Source organism: Sphaerodactylus townsendi, linkage group LG09, assembly GCF_021028975.2.
Source record: "Sphaerodactylus townsendi isolate TG3544 linkage group LG09, MPM_Stown_v2.3, whole genome shotgun sequence".
In the NCBI taxonomy this organism is placed as follows: domain Eukaryota; kingdom Metazoa; phylum Chordata; class Lepidosauria; order Squamata; family Sphaerodactylidae; genus Sphaerodactylus; species Sphaerodactylus townsendi.
The window spans coordinates 57195605-57211313 of NC_059433.1; the positions used below are offsets into that span (position 1 = coordinate 57195605).

General features: G+C 41.7%; 1 protein-coding gene across 1 annotated transcript in view; it reads right to left on the reverse strand.

Moving 5' to 3' along the window:
• The window catches only part of CA8 (carbonic anhydrase 8), a 61759-nt gene extending 46429 nt beyond the window's left edge, over positions 1 to 15330 (reverse strand). Inside the window, exons 1-3 of the mRNA XM_048508486.1 lie at positions 15169 to 15330; positions 13996 to 14187; positions 5996 to 6120 (exon numbers count right to left, since the gene is read on the reverse strand). Coding sequence (XP_048364443.1) covers positions 5996 to 6120; positions 13996 to 14187; positions 15169 to 15247 — 396 coding nt within the window. The 5' untranslated portion in view covers positions 15248 to 15330. The remainder of the gene's footprint in view (positions 1 to 5995; positions 6121 to 13995; positions 14188 to 15168) is intronic.
• Between the last annotated feature and the right edge of the window lie 379 nt (positions 15331 to 15709).

Genomic DNA, 15709 nt, shown 5'->3' on the forward strand with positions numbered 1-15709 from the left:
AAGGAAGGGTAGAAACCACTGAGGTAATGTAACCCTGGCACCAGTATAAACGCCACATATGTCGACCTAAGAGGCATTTACACCAGCACAGAGACACTTAGGCTATTTTCCCACTGAGAAATTAAATCTAGATACAACCAGGTTTCAAAAGAATCGGCACCTTTTCATCGAGGTTTCACCCTCCCCACTGCAGCGTGTGTGTGATTGAAGACACCCATGTCTATCACGCTTTCAAACAGTGCAGCTATCCCCACAATTGCGCATCTGCTCAGTGGCTCTTTCTTCCTTGTCCTGATTGGCTGTTGCACTGTATGGGGGGGGGGGGTATTGTGAAGCTACATCACCACGCGCATGTTTTGCCCAGGGCTCAGGTTTGCCTAGGTACGCCTTTGCCCCCTTTGCTGAGTGGGGGCTGGTGAGGGAACCTGTTACTAAAATTTTTGGATCCCATCACTGGATAGGACGGTAGCTGTTTTTCATGCTAAGCTATGCTTATGCTTGGCTTCAGTACTCTTTACCTGCGCTGGGACAAAAGTATAATTTTAGTTAACATTTGGCACAGAAATCACATTCCATGCAGCCATGTTTCCACATAGCCTCCACCGGCACTAAAAAGGGCTGCACGCGAATCACGCACAGCCTACTGTGCTCTGATTGGCTAGAAGGCTCCGCATCACTGCCAACGGCGGGAAATTATATCTAGATTGAAACCCCAATCCTCGCCAGTGATCTGGATTCAGTGCGTGTTTTTTTAAAAAGTGTACTTCCATGCAGGTTCTGAAAAAACACACAACCAGGGAGCGCCTGAACTGGGATGAATCCATATTCAGCAATCAGGCAGTGGGGAGTTCTTGCTGAAACCTTGTTATTTCGCATATCACGCGCTTAATTGACTGTCAGGAATCGACCATAGTAATGCAACATATAGGTGCCAGTGCAGCTGCAGCATCAGTATTCCTCTGGTGCAGAAGCTCACATCAGCACTGAAAGGCGAATTCCCTGGGGTGGGAGTGGATTTAGTAGGGTGCCTGAGCCCCCATTTGCTGGCACAGACTTATGCTGCCAAAAATGTAGGTGCAGTCCATTAACCTGCTCAGGGGGATTTCACAAAGGTGTGGGGGGAGCATCACCATTTGCCTTGCTGGCCACAACATAGCAGGAGATGGTGCAGCTGTTCTAAAATCCCCCCCCCCTCCCATTATATGATGCTATCCTATGTAGACTGAATCAAGTCTTTCCACATCCTTTGGGGCTGGAGGATCAAATCTGCTTACTTTTGGCAAACAATAATCCATCAATTACATACAGGATTACCTCTTCTATGTATTTAACCATTAAATTAAGGAAAAGGTTTGTGCATGCTAATTCTCAAAAATAGACCTGTCTATCCCTTTTCTGTTTATGGAATTGATTATTGTGTTTTATCTTACTGTATATTTTATTGTACTGTATCTCTTTTATTAATATGGTTTTACATTATGTTGTTTAGACTTCTGGTTATAACGCTTACTAAATACTAATTTCCCCCTCCCCCATTAGGGTGGCACTGTTATTTAGAATAGGATGTTTTAAAGAAGAATTCAGCAACACAGTCACAGGAGAATATTGGACAAGGCTAGTTATGATTTCTCTAGCAGTAAAGCCCATTGTGCAAACAAATACAATGGGCTCTAGAAAGCTATTGGGGAGGGTACTTCAGTAACTTCTTGCCAGCCTGGTTGGGATGGGCCACTGGCTGGGTGCTGAGACTCCGCTGCTAGCAGCATCCTTCCTTCTGTACCTTGTCCTCCATCCCCACCCCCCAGTAGATGAGAGGCCTGCCCACCTGTCTCTGTTCCTCCTCCCATTTGCTGTGGGTTGTTCCCAGCCCTCCTCAAGGCAATCCATCCCCTTCTCCATTTGAACCAGTGTTGTGCTGGGTGGTGAAGGGCCTGGCGGATACCACTTCTAATGGTCTCCTTTCAGGTTGTGAGGGGCCAGAGCGGCAGCTTTGAACGGCCACTGCAAGCAGACATGACTCCAGGTGCTTTCCCCAGCTGAGAAGACTGGCAGGGAACTTTTGGAAGGGCATGTGCGTGGAACTGAGGGAGAGCTGCATTTCTCGGGGTGAGGTGGGGAGGGAATGCATATCAGTGATGACTGTGTTGTTATGGCAAAGGATTGTTGGAGGTGTAGTCCAGAAAACAACACTCTTTGGACTACATATCCCAGAGTCATTTGCTTTAAGGAGTGATATTGTAAACTGGGATATTGTAAACTGAATTCTCTTTAATGCTTATATTCACCGGTAGGCTTTCCTTGCCTAGCCACCACCAGGTTGGATCGCTTCACAAACACACAGGTATTGCACCCAAATCAGTCTGTCCTTTCCCAAGAATCAGACAGAATAGTACCTGGTCTGCTTGTCCACAGAGACAAGTTTTACTACAGGGCACTCTGCCCTCTCCTACCAGTAGAGTTGCACCTCTCCATCACTTTACCAGGTAGAACTATCCTTTATGTTTGTTCTCCTACTGAGGTAGACCCAAAGTGACTGTGGCTATGCTTGCCTCCAGTTTTCCACTCCTCCCTCTGAAAGCTGATTTTGTTGGAGCAGCCCTCCCATAAGCTCAGGAGCAAGAAAGCTAGTTGGCAGGGGCAGGACAGCCTCTTCCCCATTATATGGTCCAAAATGTCGTTTGTCTGGGGCTGAAAACAAACATTTATCAGAGCAGCACAGTGCCTAATGACAAATCCCACAAAGAATTAAAATGAAAGGGAAATTTGTTTTCAAGCTTCTAAAGAGATTAAGTAAATAGCATGAAAATATTTAAAGCCAAACAAATATTCATTGAAAGAACTTTTATAATATAAAGGATTAACTGCATAGCATGAGGAAATACTTCAGTAACTCCAATCAGCTTCATAGATGAATATTAAGGATCTGCATTTGATATATCCAAGCCCTCCAAATACCCCCAAAATACCTTATCAGTATTTGGGGGTGGGGTTAATTGAATAAACATCAGAGAATCCCTCATACTAGCCAGTTATGCTGATCCCAAAAAGGACCCAAAATCTTGTTTAGTTGGGATTATTCAGGAATGCTAAATAGCAACAGATAAAGAGCTCCACAGTTCCTGTGTGCCTTTTCCTGCCTTTGGACTGGTTTCCAGGGCAACAGGAGGGAAGGGGGGTTGAGGCATTTCTTATAGGAAAATAGGAGAGTATGTTGGGGGGCAGCTGTACTGTTTGCCCAATCAGAGCTGTTGTTTTACAGGGGGTTTGGCTTCAAGTATGGAGGCCAACAACCTCATTCCCTGATCAGCAAGTTTCCCAGGGCACAGGAGTGAGGGGGAAAGGAGGTAGTGGCAAATAGCACTGCACATTATGGAAACCAATGCTCTTTGCTAACCACAGTTGTTTCATGGCTGATTTTCTTTCATATTCTTCGAAGCATCAGCAAAGAGCATAAAAGCAGGCTCTGGCTGAGGTGAGATTTACATTTTTGGGTTTGGTGGGAAGCTGTGCTGTTTTACTTGGTTGGTTTTTTCCCCCTTACCATCACTATCCTTTTCAGAAAAAAAATCTTTTTTTGAAACCTTGTTGCTTAGTTTGCTTTCTCTGATTGCATTTTTGTTTTTTCCGTTGCCTTCCCTTTCTGCTGGTTTTATTTGTTGAAAGACTTCTGTTCTACTTTTGGTTGCATAGGGAACATGGTCTGTTAATTGTTTTCTATTTTTTTCCCATTACTTTCTAGATGGTTGGTTGAAGGAGTTGTTCTTTAGAAGTTTAATGTTACTGCTGTGTTCTTTGCAGTCGGTATAGTTATTGTGTCATGCTTTTGCTGCTTTCAGTTGAGCCATTGTCGAAATTCTGGTAAGGTTTTAAACAGGGGCTACTTTTATTGAGGGCATTAGGAGTTGGTTTTAAAAGCTCCCAACTAAATTTCAGCATAGGTCTTCAATTCTACTCTTATTGGGCTAGTGCTAGAATTAAGAAGAGGAAAAGTTGTTTGTCAGACAGCATAGATTAACTGTAAAAAATTGAGATTCATAACTATTGAAGCCATATGGTTTTAGAAAAATAATCCTAGCACTGTCCTATCATTCTATTTTTCAGAAGGGAGCTCTTGAATTCTTGAATTACATGTGCTCATTGCAGAAGAGTCAGGAAAAGTTTAAGAGTTCCTTTAAAAAGTTTTCAAATTCCGAAGATAGTTTCAATTAAATCTTAGTCAGATTTTAGATGTGTGCCTTATGCTGTGTTGTGCATAGAGACAGGCCAAACAACTCTAGAAACCTTGGCATGGATAAGGGCCATAAAATATTGGCTGCATATACATTTTCTAGAAGAAGAAGAAGAGTTTGGATTTATATCCCCCCTTTCTCTCCTGTAGGAGACTCAAAGGGGCTTACAATCTCCTTGCCCTTCCCCCCTCACAACAAACACCCTGTGAGGTAGGTGGGACTGAGAGAGCTCCGAGAAGCTGTGACTAGCCCAAGGTCACCCAGCTGGCGTGTGTGGGAGTGTACAGGCTAATCTGAATTCCCCAGATAAGCCTCCACAGCTCAGGCGGCAGAGCTGGGAATCAAACCCAGTTCCTCCAGATTAGACACATGAACTCTTAACCTCCTACACCACTGCTGCTCACTGCTTCTAGTGGGATCCAATAGCTATATTCCCTCTCTGTTATCAGATCACTTTATTTCACAATGGTATACTTTGATCTTTAGAAAAGTTGAAGCTATTGGTTTCCCCTTGGAATCACTCCTTATGCTCACAAAGGTGGAAGCCTTTAGACTAGTTAAAAATAGGCTCTTGGATCTTGATTTTCATAATTTGACTCTTGCTGCCAAGACAACCTGTTCTCCGACTACATTATTAATCCCATGCGAGTGTGGAATTATGGCAGCATATCTTCGTCTGCTGATTAATCCCACCCAGAGGAGAGCCTTGGCTACTGCAAGATGTAATGTGCTGCCATCAGCTCTGCTGGAGGGAAGATTTAAGAATATGGAACGTTCTAAAAGAGCTTGTTCATGTGATATGACTACGGTTGAAACACTTGACCATTCTTTGTTTCTATGCCCTGAATACAATAAGATACGCATGAAATACATGAATTCCATTTTCTTGCAATGTTCTCAGTGGCATGAGTGTTATAAAATACCCAATCTCCTGAACAGCTCTGATGTGCTCTTTTGTGAAACTGTTGCAAATTTTATACTGGGTACTAGTAGTTTTAACTGCATTTCTTAACCTTGTTTTGTTTTAAAATTTTGTCCTGTTTTATATGCCAATAAAGGCTTGTGTTGATGTAGTCAGATTTTAGAATAAAAAGTCACTAGTTGTTTTAAATCACTGCAGTAAGATAAAAACGTAATTTTGTAGAAAGAGGGTAGATAAAATGGTTTCAGAGTTTGTTAGGTTGAATGAAAGGCAGCAGGGAAATGCAGCAGGACTCTGGGAAAAAGGCAAATAGGAAGAGTAGAAGGGGGGGAGGAAGAGGATGGAGTCTCTTTGTCCCCACCAGTGCAGAGGCCTATTCTACAGCCACCTCTCACCACCATACGTTTCTTTAAAAACTGCAGGCTATCATTGCCATACATGACCTTGTTTCTAAAAACCTTAATCCGTTTTTGAACAAATACATTGATGGTTTGAGCTTGATTTAGTTTTCACACCATAGCAAAGTCTGCCAGCACCTGTTTGTTCCAGCTATTACTCAAGGTGACACAGGAAGCACTAACAGTCAATGTCGTTTGAATATTATTAATGCAGAAGTTAATAGTACTGTTGGTTAACTTTATGACCAATTAATCATGCAACAGAATTTCCACCAGAGGCACAATACTATACATGTCCATTTAAATTCCCAAAGACTCCTTCAAATGACTGCCTGTAAGTTTTACTATAAATCAATAAGCTCTTGAGTTAAAATGAAACCCACAGGTTTAGGGGCAATGGTTTAATGTTCTGAGACAGGGGCTATACAGGGGGAGAGCTCTCTTACCTCCATGGGAAACGCTTTAAAATTAACAGTGTGTTCAGAGCCACGCTGGTTTTCTCTACCCCAGTGAAAGCGAACATCATGCAGTTCAAATTCATGTCCCCGAGGTAATGGTCCTCCTACTAGCACTGCAAAAGAACACAAATTGTAGCAAGTTAACAATTTTGTGAAAACTTTCTCAATGAACAGTAATACAATTGTTTCTCTTAAAGGTGCTTTCCATATGGACAGGCTTGGATAGTTTCCCTGTTAGCAGTATGAGTGCTGATAAAGCATAGTGACAATGGGACTTCCACTTAAGCAAGTTTTCCATGCAGTTTTCCCACTCCTGTTCCTCAGCAGTGTTCACCCCTTCTTCCCAGTCCAATGAGGATTTTGCATTTTTTTAAAATGGCACTATAATATTTTTATATCAATATTCTTTTATAGCAATAGATGTAATGGGTCATCTGAACTGCCATTTTTCATGTCTTAAAGTAAGTTTCTGACCCCTTCTGTTTGTGGATATGTATCTTTCCTCTTACATGTCCACAAGTGAATGAGATAGTGATTTACTTTTTTAAAAAATGAAATTTAATGGAATTTTTAATGGAATTTAGAGAACCTGTTCCAGATATTTTTACAATTGTATATTCAAGTGCCATTTTTTTAAAAAATCCAAATTTTACCACACAGTCTGCAGCCATCCAGACTTTACTGCAATCTTTCCCAAAACTTTGTAATAAAGCAGGTTTGAGAAAGACTGGAGAAAAGCTAGGAAGTTGAGGAGATACATGAATATATCATAATGTTATGAGAAATCAGGAAAAAAGTTTCCCATCATCATTGAATTCATCAGATAACCCATGTGGAAATGGCCAAAGAGAAGATAAAACTGGATATTGTGGAGGGGAATAGTGTTGCCATTTGCCTGACAATAGTGAAGAAACTCCACCAGCATTCCACCATCCCCTAAACAGTACTCACTGGGGACAGGTGTGGAAAAGTGGAGTATGTGTGAAATTTGGTATGTCACTAAGGTCGTTTCTGCACAGCCAATTACAGTGTTGTGCTGTCGGTGTATTGGCAATGCTGCAGCAATGAATCATTCGCATGAGCGGGCACTCTGTGAACAGGTAATGCATCGGCTGAACCCCGGCGCTTCGCACAGCTGCGCTTTGCAAACGGCGTTCTTTTTTTCCAGGGTAGACGTCACGAGCGTTCAGCGCCAGGATTGGCCAGTGTGGGCCGCCATTGTGGAGGGCGGGCTCTGCAGCACCAATTCCTGGCGAGCCCTTCTCATGTCACCAGCGGTGGAACACTGTTATTGAAAAGACTCGCTCGCTGAGTGATTTTTGAATACACCATTGTGGGGCCGCTGGAGCATCGCTGCATCGCTGCAGTGTCGTTTCTGCAGTGGCAGCTGTGCAAACTCCCTTCCCATAATGCTGTTTTTACCATCATTTTACCGGGTTTTTTGGTCCATGTGGAAACAGCCTAAGATTCACCAGATGCTTTTTATCAGAGTTTGGGTGAATTCTAAGCATCCTGGAACATGGTGACATCACTTCCAGTTATGTAGCCAGAAGTGACATTGTGGCACTGGAAGATCACTATTAAAGTAAGTCCTGCAACCAGTAGTCTCCCAAGGGCTGCTAGCCAAGGGAAATTCGTTCCTCCAATTTTTCCCCTGTAAAGAGCCGGCAGCTCCAGGGGAGGATTTTTTAAAGAACAAATGTGTAACCTGTGTCTATGTCTTTACTTAGAAGCAAACCTCACTGAATTCAGTGAGGTAACTTTGCATAGGATAGCAACTTTAGCTCTTTTTGCTCTGTGGCTGCAAACTTCTTTCCAAGGCAGACCAGGCTGTTCCTCTATATTCTTTTCTTTACAAGGTAATACAAGGTAGAACAGGCCAGTTGTTGTGTGTTTATCTCTTAGGTATGCATAGCCACACAATAAAACTTTGGGTTTTTGTTTCTTTTACCACCCTGAGGCAGATAACATATGTTCTGGGGAGGCTGAATATGAGTAAAAACACCTATATTTAAACTTTCCTGTCTCTGTTGTTGATATTTTCTTAAGCAACTATATTTTAGTAAGATATCACCTGTTATGCCTATAAAATGCAGAATGTACTATATTCTTAGAGCTCATAATATGCATTTTTAAGGTTCAAAGCAGCGAAAATACTGTGTTTGCCGAGCATTAATGCCTTGAAAAGCATTAGACCTAGTCTTCAGAAAGTTTTAGGGAATTAGGTTTTATTTTCCTTTGTTTAGTTCAGAACTGATTATTGCGATGTTTAAACAGGAAAAATGTAAATAAACTTGTCGTAATTGTAAATTTTATGTTTGTGTGTGCTAGTAATCTCAACAATATCATTCTGAAGATATTATGTAAGAAAATATAATGTAGATTACATGTTATCATTCAACAACGCACTTGCCCTAATTACATTTTTAATGCCCTGACCTGAATAGCCTAGACTAGCCTGATCTTGTCAGATCTCAGAAACTAAGCAGGTTTCTTGGATGGGAGACCACCTAGAAATACCAGGATCACAATGCAGAAGCAGGCAATGGCAAACCACGTTTGAATGTTTGTTGCCTTGAAAATCTTAAAGGAGTCACCATAAGTCAGCTCTGACTTGAAGGCCATAAATAAATAGAAATCTGGGTTGTGCACAAAGGAAAGACAAAATATAACTTCTACAAGAAACAAACAAATGGCAATATTTTTCACAGTAATGTAGCCTAGATCTATAGCACACAGGTCAACTTTTTCATGCAATAACTGTGAATATTGCCAAGACTACAGTCCAGTACATAATAGGTACTTTAAAAGCCTTTGTGAAAGTACCATAGTGAACCAGGCTTAGGTGACACAGATTGCTATGAGATACACTGACTGGATGGGTCAGAAAAGGGAAAGTAAATGGTTTAAAGGGATTCTGGTGCTCCAGACAGGAGAGGTGAAGAAAATCCATAAACTGACTTATTCAAATATAAGATTAGGTCATCTGGATGTAATAAATATTGGGTGATGAAGTTTCCTCTATACCAATAGGTCATTCATGAATTCAAATTGGACCAAGGATACATAAAGGCAAATTATTGGCAGATGCAGATATCAGGCTGCAATGTTATACACTTCCTCTAGTCTAGTGACAAGGAGTGATCCATTTGATCCTGGTTACAGAAATAGGCAATGTTATCACTCCTCCGTTCGCAGCCTGGGGGTCCACCTGGATTCATCTCTTTCAATGGAGACCCAGGTGGCCCATACAACCCGGGCTGCATTCTTCCATCTTCGTCAGGCCCGGCTGGCTCCCTTCCTCTCCCGCACTGACCTGGCCACGGTGATCCATGCAACGGTCACCTCCAGGTTGGACTATTGTAACTCGCTCTATGCGGGCCTACCGTTGTGTTTGATCCAGAAGTTACAGCTGGTCCAACATGCGGCGGCCCGCCTACTAACTGGGGGCCCCTTTCGTGATCATATCCAACCTGTGCTGCGCCGCCTGCATTGGCTCCCAGTTGAGTTCCGGATCATCTTCAAGGTATGGGTACTGACCTTTAAGGCCTTACGCGAGATCTGGGACCCTAAATTGCATCTTCGGGACCGCATTACCCCATAGCGCGTCCCTTCCAGGCCTCTGTGGTCGGCAGAGGCCAATTTGCTGCTTTAGTCCCTCGGCCCCTCTATGATGCGCGGGCTGGCCTGCCCACCCCGGGCCAGGGCTTTTATGGCTCCTGGCCCCTGCCTGGTGGAACACTCTCCCTCCAGCTGTCCGGGCCCTGCGGGATCTTGGTGAGTTCCGCAGGGCCTGTACGACAGAGTTGTTCCGCCGAGCTTTTGGAGTGCCCGGCCGCTGATGTGTGCCCCCCTCCCTCCCCCCCTCTACTCTAGTTCTTGTTCTAGGGTCCCTCCACCATCTATGGGACCCCTCCCCCCTCCTTTGTGGAGGTTTTTAAAATTGGATTTGTTGCTGACGCTGTTTTATATGTTTAAACGCTGTATCTATTTTAAATGGACTTGATTGTATGTTTTAAACTGCTGTTCACCGCCCAGAGCCCTTCGGGGGTAGGGCGGTATAAAAAACTCAAAAATAAATAAAAATAAATAGAGAAAGCAAATGTCACAGGGTGGGAAAGGGTCTAATATTTCAACAGAAGTCATAAGAAGAGAAGTTAATTATGAATAAGCTGTGGCAGATTCACAACCGTTTCTATGTAAGATGGGATTATGACATATGGTATAGATTTGTTTTGAGCAAGTAAGCTAAATTTTGATGCTCTTTATATGGAAGGGAATACATACAAAAGCCACGATACCTAAGCCATTCAGGGTATATATGGATTCTAGAAGGGAACCAGCAGGAGACTTTGCAGGGTATGTCTTTTAATTAGGTGGGGATGATAGACCCTCACAGTAAAAAAAAAGGGGGGGAGGTAGAAACTTAGGGCAGCTTTCAATATTCCAGAAGTTTCCCTGATCTCTGTTGACCTGTGGTAATAAAGAGAAATTTTAATTGTGACTGTGATATAAAAAAGGTTTTATTTTAGAAACGTGTTTTATTTAAAATTCATCATGGGTCATATGTTATAAGTTAAAATAAACCCAACCCAAGTTTTCGGGAAAGTAACTGACAAAAATCTGCATAGGGGATATCAAGGCACATAATAAAATTTGTGAAGGAAATGATAACACTTACAGAAGGAGAAAGGAAAGCTGGGCATCATACTGTGTGTAGAAGACTGAATATATTTTTAAAACCCACTTCAATCTTTGCATCTTTGAGCCTACATTAATAGCATGATTTGTTTGGTGGGAAAGCTAGTGTGAAACATTTGGGTAAAAACTTTGTAGTTTTTTATTGCTTCCTGCTGAGGAGATTTTTTAATAGTCTGAGGCAAAATGCCAATTCACCTTGGATCCTGCGTGTAAAAGCATTGCCCCTTGAATAAGTCTTATTTCTTCTTCGCAGTTCTTTCTCCCTTTGATGAAATGCTTCAAAACGCCGAACTGAATAAAGAAGTGTTTGATGGCACCTCGAAGACTAACTAATTTATTGCAGCAAGAGTTTTTCATACACAAGATCTTGTTTTATTGGGTGCTCATGCTGCAATAAATCAGATAGTCTTTAGGAATGCTACAGAATCTCCCATTTTCTTTGCTGTAACCAACTAATAAGAATGTTCTTTTAAAAAGTGGATAAAATAGCAGCTTGGTGTCTTCTGTCTGCAGAATACACACATCTCTGCCCATTGTGACTCCAAAAGCCTCACTTAACTGCTGAAAGATTATTTGGAGTTAAGGTATAATTCTATGCCAGATGGCAGAGCAGACATTTATATAATGAGTAGCACATAATTAGGCTGGTGTAATGTGAACTGCACTGAGACTCAACTTTGTACTGAAATATCAGAAGATACTAGCAGCAAAGAAGAATGTGAGACTTACACTTAATCTCTCCATGCTTCTGGGTCACTTTGAACACAGATGATACATAGATGATACACAGATGATACACAGATGAACACAGATGATACATACAAACCCAAGGAAAGATCAGTATTATATTTGTACCAGTAGAACACCACACTTTGCCATGGAAGCAGTAAAAGAGAGGAGGATTTTGTTGGTGTGTGTTTGGACTATGGCTATAGCCCCCTACTTATCCTGCACGTGACATATTTCTGTCACTGTCATAGTTTATAACAATTCCACTGCTGTAGGCCAATTCTAGGAGCCGTGTGGCGTAGTGGTTAAGTGCTTGCACTGCCACTCACACGGTCAGGAGTTTGAGCCCCCTGTGGGTCAGATACCCTGGCAGCTGGCTCATGGTCAACTCAGCCATCCATCCATTTCTTGGTCGGTAAATGAGTACCTAGCTGATAGCTAGGGAGTAAAGAATAGCCGGGGAAAGCAATGGCAAACTACCCCACAAAAGAGGCTTGCCTATGAAATCACTGCTTGCAGTGGTACCCCAGGGTTGGACACGACTGAAGGGGAAACTTTACCTTTTACTTTAGGCCAATTCTAGCATTACATTTCCCTCACTCATAAGCTGAAAACAAGGGAAGGAGAACAGTGTTCAGGTTCCTTCCTACAGGATTATTTACTTCCACATTATACAAACCCTGTAAATCCATGCACACATTGGTGGGATTCAGCAGGTTCAGACCACTTTGGCAGAACCAGTTGTTAAAATGGTGCTTGTAAACAACCAGTTGTTAAACTATTTGAATCCCACCACTGCATGCACACATATTTTGAGTGGTAAAAACCACTGTGCACCTCGTTTTTGGTCTATTCATATGCCCTCTTCCCTGGATTGAGCCCAGGCAAACCAGTTATATGTGCTTTCATGTCAAGATCATGCTGCACTGACTGACTGTCTCCCCATTCCTGCTGGCAGTTCTTCCAATTTAAAAAAAGTTAAGTAAATAAATAAAGCAGATGAATGAATGTTAAATCATTGAAACCTGAGGGTGATACCTCCAAAAATTAAAAGACAGACAGCCTATCCTGAGGTAAAGGAGGGAGGTGGAAGACGGGGGAATCAATCAGTATTTGAATCACTGATATGTATGCTTGTCAAAACCATTGTGGAGATGGAGGGGGGGTTGAGAACCCATGCTTATTTTAGGGCAGAGGAAAAAATGTAGCTATCCCTCTTTTTAAAAATATGTCTGTATGCCCACTAAAAGTAAAGGAAAATGTTTAAACCCGTTTCAGATACTGTACCTCAGCAGTGATCCATTTACAAGGTGAAGAAGAGAATTTCTGTTCCTCCTTTTCATTGTATTTCTTACTTAATGAGTGAGGTGAGGGCTCCATAGAGGGGGCCGCACACAAGAAAGCCCAGTTCATATGGATCAGAAGTGACCACATGAATCTGCTTCTGGGCATAATTCAAAGTGAAGATTTTTAGCTATAAAGTGCTGATTTTTACCTATAAAGGCTTAAGGCCAGTTTACCTGAATGAATGCCTTCTCCCTTGTCATCCTACCCAGTAATTGAGATCTTTATCTTAATCCTTGCTCTTTGCATCCCAACCTCTCAAGGTGAGGGTGAGGGTGGGGGTGGGGACAACAAAGGACAGTGTCCTCTGGCAGTGCCCTGTCTATGGAATTCTGTTAGAAAGTACACCTGGCCCCTAGGCTACTGTCAACAATTTTATTTGCTTGGGTTTTAAGTTGAACTTCTTCCTGACCATTTTATTGTTTATTTTACTGACTCTATTGTTTTATCCACAGTTGCTTTTAATTGGTTGGTCTATTGTTGATTATTTGGGAGGTGGGTGCTCTTGTCTTGTGCTGTCTTCCCTGACAGACAGCAACTCTTCAGGGTCTCTGGCAGAGAAAGGTAATTCCCAATACCAGAGATCCTAGGAATTCAACCTGGGATTTTCTGTACCCAAATTGTATCCTCCACCACTGACTGAGCTGAAACCCTGCCCGGATCTCCTGGTTTCTATATTTAGGGGAAATAATCATAGAATCAGGATAATGTATGCATGAATGGTGAGGGCTTATGGGAGGAAGTATATAGACACATGAACATTGGTTTGGGAATTTTACTTCTGCATAAATTCTAAGAGAGAGAAGTGACCATATATAGAAAACCTGACAATAGTGAGATTAGCACATTCCAGAAACCAGGGAAGAAGTTGGAATGCCAGAACCATTATAAACTAAGCCAAGTCAACCTCACCTAGCTGATGGAAACTCTAGGAACTACATCTTATTAATTTCTCCCAACTGACTCCTTGTATTCAGCCTTAGTCCTCATATCTTCAACATGAATTGGGATAATTATGCTAATTTTCATTACAGGTCCTTGCAAGGATTACTGAACATATGATAAATATTCTGGCTATTCAAAACACAGTATTATGCCTCCTTGTACTACTACTATTACTGATGATGATAATGATGATACTGGTGATTATATGTTTATAATGTAATATTCTGGACACATTCTTTTAAAATCTCAAAAATAATGTAAAAGCATACCTGATTTGGATTTTAGAAGTATCTGGACTGAGTGACCATCATTGATTACTTCACAATCACGGCACACAACATAGTTTGGTGATAAACGTACTTCCAGCAGTTTAGGGTCATATTTGGCTTCTCTTGAATTCAAGTTGATAGGAGACTGGTATTCTCCATTGGCATCAGGAAAGACTAAACCCCACTCAACTCCTGAAAAAGCAATCAAAACTTATTAGGATGAAATGAACTACAAACGTTCTTTCATATTCTCCTATATTATAGTTTGGAATTGAGATTTTACCCAATCACTGTACAGATAAGAGTTCCTTGAAAGTTCTAAAAAGATTAGCTCAAATCATCCTGATCTTTCCAACATGAAGCAAAGTAAAATTAGGTGCACCATGCCAGAAATATCTGTACTGCAAGGAATGCCTGATATAAGAATTCTTGATCTCTTCAAGCAACAACCTATGGAGATGCATAACCTCATATTCAACAGCCAACCTGAGCTGGAGGGAAAATTTCTTTTCAGCTGCAATCCTGTTGTTTTGTTAACACCCAAGTATATCTAAGGTGTTTTTTTAAAAAGAGAGAGAGAGAAATAGCCCTCTGACACTATATCTCACAGACAATTGTTTAGGCAATGCTATCATATTAAACATGATGGATCCTAGCCATACCCTTTTCTTTAGAAATGTTATGAAATACTGTTTGGATTACCAAAAGAAATAGAGATTAGAAATACTTCTGATCTGCTATAGTCTGTGTTCACTGGACAGAGAAAGACCAACAAAAGCCATTTATCTTGTGTGTGTGTGTGTGTGTGTGTACAGATGGTAACACCATCAGGTTCTCAGAGCAACAATGTTTGAATTTCAAATGCAGCAAGGGAATGTGTAAGTTATTTGTGCAAAACCTACTGTTTGTCTTGCCTTCTGAAAGAGAGCACTAAATAGGAAATCGTTTTTTAGCTTTCAGGGTTTACTTTACTACAAAACATGCACATTGTAAATGACAGTCTTGCATAAATGGAATAAAAGTTTACATGTTCAAATGACACCTAACACTGGGACAGTGTCAAAATGCATTGATAGCTGGAATAAATGTGTGCTATACATTCACACAATTTCTCTGTCTCATACAAAGAAAACTCTCCCCCTTCAGACTAGAAAGCAGCTCCCAGCCTCTTACCTTCCTCATAGCCCCATTCCACGGTCTCCTCTTTCTCAGGCAAGGGCTCAGATTCCTCAATGTAGTTCTTGTCAGCCATTAGAAAGCACTCAGCAACTACTCTGTCCCTCTAATCACTCTGGGTCCCTCTATGAGGCAGTTTTGCGGAAGTCTGTTCTCTTCAGACTCAGAGAGAGAGAGAGAGAGAGAGAGAGAGAGAAGCAGGAGCAAGAGACTAGCTTTACAAAGCAGCTGAGCTTGTGACTGTGTATAACAAACAGAGCCAAGCTGTTTGCATGTATATGAGAGACTGACTCTTTCAAATGTGTTTCTAGCTGCTGTGATCTGAAATGGGCTATTGCTAACCAGTGTGGAACCTGTGCAAAAAGAGAGAGTATATGAGAAAACAGCCCCAGACACTGCAGGCTGCAAAGAAAAGAGAAAGATACTAAAATTAATGTGCCCAACTGGGTGGGATGTGCATGTCTTCAGATCTGATGCAGAAAATATATTTTTTTAAAAACTCACTACCTAGTAGTATGGTTGTGTGTCCTTGTGCTGA